The sequence below is a fragment of the Penaeus monodon genome, chromosome 3 (assembly GCF_015228065.2).
Source record: "Penaeus monodon isolate SGIC_2016 chromosome 3, NSTDA_Pmon_1, whole genome shotgun sequence".
NCBI classification, from domain to species: Eukaryota; Metazoa; Arthropoda; class Malacostraca; order Decapoda; family Penaeidae; genus Penaeus; species Penaeus monodon.
Window position 1 is genome coordinate 42,646,253 of NC_051388.1, and position 8,775 is coordinate 42,655,027.

The 8,775-nt window shown below is 35.7% G+C and overlaps 1 protein-coding gene across 1 annotated transcript in view; it reads left to right on the forward strand.

The window, feature by feature from the left end:
- LOC119594894 (lipase maturation factor 2-like) overlaps positions 1–8,775 on the forward strand; it is a gene marked incomplete in the record, with an annotated part of 20,720 nt that overhangs the window by 552 nt on the left and 11,393 nt on the right. The window contains 5 exon segments of the mRNA XM_037943971.1: positions 4,195–4,372; positions 4,523–4,624; positions 4,802–4,992; positions 5,363–5,541; positions 8,000–8,111. Of these exon segments, the coding sequence (XP_037799899.1) occupies positions 4,195–4,372; positions 4,523–4,624; positions 4,802–4,992; positions 5,363–5,541; positions 8,000–8,111 (762 nt within the window).

The window sequence follows — 8,775 nt, forward strand, 5'->3', positions numbered from 1 at the left end:
AAAGGATGTAACAGATGTCATTTTTTCTTGTCTTATTATGATATAAAAACTGTTTATCTGTATTTGATTTTATTCAAGTGATATTTTTATGTGTGTTTTTTTTATATTAGATATTCCCAAAATCTTAATGTATTAGAGTTTAATCTTATTCAAGTAATAGTATTATTTGCAATGTAAATAATACTCTTAAAAGTGAATAATTTACATTACAAATAATACTATTCATAAATTATATCTTCTAATGATAATCATTGCTATTAATCATTGAAAAAGTGTAAGAAAATGTTGATAGCTGCTCTGTATAAGTCAGTACAAAGTTTTGGAGAATGAGAATGACCACCATATATATAATTAGCTACACAAGATATATTTATTGAGGATGTAGTTTAGATGATCTCAGACTACAATTAATGTTACTGAGAGCGACACACAGAGACAGAGGGAAATGGACACTGCCATCTTATAGAGCATAAAAAATAGAGTATTAAACAACAGAGGTATAGCTGCAGCGACCCATATTTGCAGCGAAATTATGAAATGTCCGCTGCATATCACTGCTCAGTGACAAAGTTCACAACACACATTCAGAGTTCTTAAAAAAAAAAAAATTTGTGTGTGTGTGTGTGTGTGTGTGTGTGTGTGTGTGTGTGTGTGTGTGTGTGTGTGTGTGTGTGTGTGTGTGTGTGTGTGTGTCTGTTTTAATAGGCACAGTGCTAATAACGGGGGGTGGTACAGGGGGTCTTTCTTGCTCCCCTGCCTAGTGGATAAATAGAAGGTAGGATACCCTGGATTTAGGATTTCGTATCTGGAGAGTGCATTGCTCTTGGTAACAAATACCCAGACTACTGATGCTGAGTGTCTTTTGTGGGCCTTGTAGATTTCCTTACCATAGTCTAGTTTATTTTTATCCCACTAATTTCTATATTCCACTGGATCAATCTTATTCTTTATTTTCTTTTTCTTTTGACTAAATTTTTATTCTAGCATTTAGTCTGTTTTTTTTTAGTGGTAAATATTCAGTATGCCTTTACATGACCAATCATGATTATATTGGAATGATGGATTCCTCACATTCTCTACTACCTATGTATTTAGAAATTATGTTATGGAAACACCCCCAGTACCCACATTCTTGGCCCTTCTAACAGGGGAGGGCATGAATTGTACCAGAGAAATTGTGGGGTAAAATATGAAAGATATGTAGATACTTGGTCAGTATACAGTGCCCTCTGCAACTTCCTCATAAGGAGCTGCTATCCTCTAACCCCCCCTCGTTGTACGACAAAGATTCCACCATGTATGTACAGCAGCGTAGATCGTCGGACAGATTCTTCATCAGGCGCTCCAGTATGTCAGTCATGTGCTCTATCCTGCCATGATTACTTTGCGGATTTTTGGTATTCCAAGGTGGGGTTCAGGGGGACAGTCTCCTAAAGGGGGTCACAGGGGGCACAGCCCCCTGAATTAGGCAGTATAGTGGCGTATTCAGTGTATATTATATAGCTATGTATTTCATGTATATTATATTTTACCCTGCAATTATCTGCAGGTACCTTTCATGCCCTCTCTTCTTCTTATTGGAGACAAGAATGTGGAGGTTTAGGGGGGTTCCTTGGTAAATGTTCTCCATACATGGACAGTAGAGGCAGAGAGGAATCCATTGATACCACTATGATTGTGACCAGTCATGCAAAGGTATTCAAAAAAATTATCTATTTAGTTACTTTTATTCATTTGATTATTCCAATGCCACAAGTTTTAAAAATTCCTTTTGATTAATTTCATTCTATTTTTTTCTTTACTCCATATATACTAGAGGCAAGGCATATGGTACCAGTATTCCCACTGGGTGTCAAAAACTGGTTGTGATGTTTTCAGCTTCCATAATGAAGATAAGATTTTGGTATTTATTCAGAGGACCTTTGAATGCCCAATAATGATGATAGTGGTATTGATGGATTCCTCTCTACTACCCATATATATGGAAATGATAGAAACACCCCCAATCCCCACAAACTTGGCCCCAATAGCAGAGGAGAATATGAAAGATACCAGGGAAATTGTGGGGTAATATATGGTCAGTATATAGTTGACACTCCAATGGGGTGCTACCACCTCCCAACCCCAGCAGAGCAGAGGAGTATAGAAAGTGTACCCTGAGTAGCTCCATAATAACCTGTGATATAGTCAGCATCATGTAGCAGCCATTAATCGGGCTAGTAAATTACCATTCCACAGCTGTATCTTGCTGTGTGTACCCTGTATGTTGGTATGTTTAGATTTCTGCAGTAAATATCCTACATATATATATGGGTAGTAGATGGGAAGAGGAATCCATCAATATCACTATTGTTATGATTGGTTGTGTGAAGTTGTTTAGAATATTTACCTAGATTTTGATGTGATGTGCCATAATGTGTGATTGTAAGATGACACACACTTTAAGTACTATGTTTGGATATTCTGAATTAAGCTGTGTTTGGTATCAGCATATGATTTTACTTTTTCCCAGGGCCAAAGAACACTTTCCCTTTTTTTTTGGTTGGGAAAGGGATCAGAGTGCCAACCACTATATGGCACTCAAAGGGTTAAGGAATTAGCTAGAATAAGACTTCATCAAGCAGTGCCATTGGTTCAGATTTAGTTTTATATCTGATAATGTTTGTTTTTTTATGTGCTCCTTATGGCTATTACACTATTTTTTAAAATCTTACTGCCATGTGGTGACCTATTCTGAGTTATTAGCCATTTTAGCAAACTTTAATATTATGTGGACGACACCTGCAGTAACTTTTAAAATGGCACTTTTTTTTTTGTTTTGTTTGTTTGCTCTGCTCTGTCCAAGTCCACTTGAAACTCTCTGTGATATATGATGTATGGTGTGTAATGAAGTCCAACACAAAAGTTTCACATTGTCAAGTAATTGTAATAGAGTCTACACTTGCACACATACTGGAAAGATAAGGCTTGGACTGACTTCTTATTTGACAATAAATTGCTAGGGACATTTTCCTACTCAAACTTGTTATGAGGTAGAAGATTATAATCCTTTATTAAAGCATTTACAGATGTGGAGCACATGTAATTTGATGTAAGGCTAGTGAAAACCATGCTTGTGTCTTTAAAACATTTTCCACTTTGTAGTACATCATGTAATTTATAGGTGTATTGGTAGTCACCAAACTCTGTTTAATAATGGTCATAATTATAAATTACTTGATAAGGATTAGGTGATTAAATGATAAGAAATGTTAATGCTCCTTTCCTTCTAAATTTAAAAAAAGTTTGGGGGATCCCACAGTCGGATGGTAATTTTAAATTCTACGCAGCAGATTTAGGAAATAATAACAAGGGATGACAAAGTGTTACAAATGAATTCACTATTGTTATAGCTCAAGCAATTACTATGACCTCCAGGCCTCAGAGTGGGAGGGGGGGAGAAAGGAGGAGAGAAGCAAAGGGACAACACCAATAATAAGTAGTTTTTTAGAAGAGAAGTCCATCACCATACAGTATATTTACCAACCAGGCTGGGTTAAATTCAGATGGCATCTCCCAAGGGTAATCCAAGATAATATTGTATTTTTGGCAGTTCATTGGTGCCCCTTCAGGGTATCTCACTTATTAGATGGTGTCATGCAGACTGATTGGGTGTAATAATTCAAAGCACAAACAATGGACAATGGGTTCTTTCTCTATATCTTCTGTTCCCTTTCAATTGATGATCTAATCATTTTATATTACTTAACCCAATGCTGGTGGGAACATGTAATGGCAATATAGGATGAAAAATAGTATGTCTAAAATCAGGGAGAAGAATAAACAGGTGAGATGGGATTAGTAATTGACAACTTGGTAACTTGTGGATCCATCTGTGTGTAATTACAATTGGTAAACTGAACCCACAGTAGGCATGGCATGTATGAATGTGCTATCCCTGGAAACATTAGGTTAATAGTTAATCAAAGGTTTCTGCCAATATTTTTAATCATACAAATCATTTATGGTGCTACAAACAGGTCTATGGTAAAAAAAAAATTCCTGATTTTGTCATCAAAATATAGCTACTGATGCATGATGCAGTGATTAAATTTGAACTGATAATATAATAGCATTCCCTTTATGAAAGACCATTATACATGCAAAATTAAGATAACTTTTTCTATAAAAGATATTTGTGTGTCTTCTTGACAGGTCTATATGGCGAGAAGGGGGTTCTACCTGCTCACACACAGCTTCCAAATCTGAAGTATCCTAAACAATGTTTTATGGACAAGTTAACATTTTTGTGCTTTTCATCCTATTTTGGCCTAAATGTGTCATATATGATGGAGTTTATTTCACTGGCAGGGACAGTCCTTAGTTTCATTGGGTAAGTTGAACAGATCGGATTTTATTATATTTCATTAATAACTCAGAATTATTAAATATGGATATATTCAAACATATAAATTACTGGTATTTTCATGAATGTAGAAGTTTATAGTTATGAGTTCTTAGATCATTTCACATTACTCTTCAGAATGGTTTGGAAATCATGGTGTACGGCAACCCTTTTCCTGTTACTTTGGAGTTCATATCTGTCTCTGTATCAGGTCGGACAGACTTTTTTGTGGTTTCAGTGGTAAGTTTGCTGTTTTCTCTCTTTCACCACTCATACAAAATATTTCAAATTTTTATTTTAGGTTTCTGAAATACCTTAAAAACGCAGTAACTCTCAGAATGTTCATAGCATTTTTATTGAAAAGCAATATTACATAAATCGGTCGGTAATAGAATTTAATGTGATTATCTTTCATAGGGATATTCTCCTTTTGGAAGTTGGGTTCCTTACCATACTTGTGGCACCAGTAAGTCGTCGAGGTTGGTTTGAGTATCGCCCTAGAAACCTAGTCACCATGTGGCTTATACGCTGGGTACTCTTCAGACTTATGTTTGCCTCAGGTGTTGTTAAACTTCAGAGTGGCTGTCCTACATGGTGGGGATTAACAGGTAGTGTAACTTGACTTGATCCATTCTTTTTACTTTTGTAGTTAGTTAGTTAGTGAAATTGGTTAGTTTATTATTTTTATAGTTTTTTTTTTACAGTTTTACAGCATTTACAATTACTGGTATTCAGCAAAGAGTAGATATTGCATTATTAAATAATTAAAAATCTAAAAGTGGAAGGTAGTGCTTGAAATATTTAATGCAAGATTTTTAGCTTTTTAGTTTGACATTACTGTGCTGATGTATTGGATTAAAAGTTCATGGAATGTTCATTTGATATAATAGAAATATTGATCTGGTATTTGATAGAGATCCTATTAAATTCTTTAAAAAAAAAAAAAATCTATAATATAATGCAATATTTCTTTTTCAGCTCTGAATGTTCATTATGAATCTCAATGTATTCCTACCACACTGGCCTGGTACTTCCATCAGCTGCCAGGTTGGTGGCACAAACTTTGTGTGGTTGCCACATTTGTTATTGAAATACCAGTGCCATTCATGTTCTTCAGTCCAGTACGATCACATCGAATATTCAGTTGCTATGCACAAGTAAGTGTTTTTGGCCCATTGTTTATAATTTTTTAATGATTTCCTCCCTGAAGACTTTGCAGGCTAAATTTTGAAGTATGTGAATGCTGTAGCATATAGTTCATATGAAACAATGAGATAAAAGCTTAGTTTATGACTTACACATTGCCAGGGTTTTCACACACTTTACAATAACACTAAACAAAGTTTTATACAACACAGCATAACAAGGTATTAAGCAGAGGATCCAGTAGAGTAGAAGTGGTCATGTGGCAAAAGGGAAACACAAAGGTCAAGATCATGGGTCTCAACCGAGAATTCAGCCGATGCCGCCTTTACCTGTTTAGTTGATCATAGCGCCCGATTCCCTCATTCCCCACATAGTGTTGTGACCAATTACGGCTGAACTGCCACTACTGACTGGGTTCAGGTATGCATTGGTGAAGGTCTCCAGTGCACCTGTGATGAACTGGACATCAGTACCTGTTGTCCATATTCCACATGCGGTGGTTTAGCCAAACATGGATGAACTATCACCACTGCCTGGGCCCAGGTACACATGGTCTTGTTGTTTCAAAATAATTTTCTAAGAATTTAAAATGATTTTTCTCAATTATACAATTTCAAGATGCCTACATCAGTACTCTGAGGCCCCTCTCGAGCTGTGATGTAGCACCAGGGCTTGCCCTCCCATCTTCTATACTTTTCTGACAATCATGGTCCAACCTTCTGGCTGATTTGTTGCACCACCTTGTCACTTCAAACCAGCTTTCTATTTCTCTCATGGCTGTAGGCTTGTCATTGACTGTCTTTTCAACAGCTTGATGTGTGTTGTCCTCTGCAGACAGCTCCACTGATATTCCTTCTGCTGTCAGCAGATCCTTCATCAATTCCTTTGCTTCAAACTGCTCTCTAGACAGAGTTGCCTGAATGACTTGCTTATTTGCAGAAGGAAGACTTGGGCATGCCCAAGAGAGGGAACTCATGTTCCTCTGTAGTGCCTACTCTCCATCATGCATTCTTTTCTCCATCTTGTGGTCCTCAAGGTCACTATGATGCTCTCTTTCTGTTGAACTCTCTGTTCCTCGTATTGCCATTCTTTTTAGTACTGAAATAGCTGGTCTTAACTAATCCTCTCCTGCTCCTGAAAGTAATGCTGGAAAGCCATAATTTTAAGATCCAACATTTCACCCTCTTTCACATAGTCACTCATAGTGTTGTTTTTTTAACCATCTGATCCTTGCAAGGTTGCCAATACCAGGGTTTGTTAGACCCCTTCTACACTCCCTTGGAGTGGTTGACAGGAATAAGATCAGTCAGTTCAACAGTAATGGACCAAAGACATTTTCACAGACTTTAGTACAGTATTGAACAGTTTTCTATAACACAGGTGAAATATCTAACATAAGATATAAAAAGGTAATAGGCAGAAGATCCAATTTAGTAGGTATGGGGTTTGGTGTGTGGGGGAAAATAAAAAATCAAGGCCCGGTTTAAAAAAACTGGAATTAGGCTGATGCCTCTTTTTCTAATTTTTAAAATAGTATTTTTTAGGTGTTAGTACCTTATTTTTTCTATGGGTGGCCAATTGCATATCTTAACACTGCTGCTTGAGCTCAAGTAAGCATCAGCAAAGGTCCCATATGTACTCAAGGTGAACTTGACATCAATGCCCAGTGTCCATGTTCCCCACATGGTGTGATGGCCAATTATAGGTGAGCTACCACCTTTACTCAAGCCCAGGCGCAAATACTCAACACAACTTGACATGTAGAAAGTGATCTCACAGTTGTGACACACTTTCTAGAAATTCTTATTCTAAGTGATAAAGTTTCATTGATAAGTAACCTTATTGTAAATATGTATTTATGTTATGTCAAGCTGTAATACCCCCTTTTGCTTTAAAAAATAAAAATGCTGAAATTTGGGCAATTGCAATTAAGAAACCCATAATTATAGGTATTCATGTGTCTGTTTCAGTTGGTTTGAGTATTTTATGATTTTTTTTTTTTTATAAAGACAGGAAAAACCTTCTCTTGATTCTTGCAAAAAAAAGTGATTACTCTTCATTGGACTTCAATTTTATATTACTAAACAATGTTTGCCTTTTTGTTGGAGTTTTTTTTATAACATCTTGGCTGTGCAGCCTAAAGTCTGTTAAGTGTATTTTGAATATCTATGGAGGAAAGGGAGAGAAATGCTCATAGTATTTTGTAAGATTATGTAATTTTGGATAAGTTACATGATATATAAATATGTGTGTGTGTGTGTGTGTGTGCGTTTTGGGTGTGTGTGTGTGTTGGTTTTGTGTGGTGTGTGGTGTGTGGTGTGTGTGTGTGTGTGTGTGTGGTGTGTGTTTTTTTTTGGTTTTGTGTTTTTGTTTTGTCCTGGCCGTGTGTGTCCGTGCGCGTGTGTGTGTGGGGTTTGTTTTTTATATTAATTTTATTTTTAATTTTCATGTTTTTTTTAAAAAATTCAGATGCTGCTTCAAATAATGATTATCCTTACTGGAAACTACAACTTCTTCAACTTGGTGACTCTTACACTATGTCTTTCCCTCATGGATGATGTACACCTTGGATACCAATTTGGTAAGATACGAGATGGGAGATAGTAGATCTCATGTCAATTAAGTGTGGGATGGGTGATAAGGGAAAGGGGAAAAAGAAGAGTGAGAGAGAGTGCAGTAAATAAAGGAAGGGGAAGGGGGAATTAAAAAAGGGAGAAAAGGCAGAGGAGAGGAAACAGTAGATGTAGGAAATAAAGATAAAAAAACAGTGGAAGGAAACAATAAAGAAAGGGAATAAAAGGAATAGGCAAGTATTGGATAAAAAAACAAAAAGTAAAGGGGTTTTTGAAAAAAATCTTAAGATATGTTAACTTAACTTTTTTGCCGTTTTAATCTTTTAGGAAGTGTAATTGCTGTTAGTAATGCATTCATTATTATTCTTTTAAATTTTTCCTTTAAATGATACTGAGGTCAGGATCTCACAACTTTATGTAGCATCACTCTTTAAGGAAATGTAAACCAAAAATGTGCATTATTATTGTTTTACTCCCTTATGGGTTGAATAAATTAAAAAAAAAAAAAAATCAAAATTTAAAATTTTTAAAAAAGCAAAAATTTTAAATTGTTTTACACATGGTATTGATGGAAAATTTATATTTTTAATCATTTTTTCCAATTCCACAGTAAAAAACTTTTTATTTGGATTTCTCGTTTTTGTGAAAATACATGTAGTGGGGTTTGGGAAA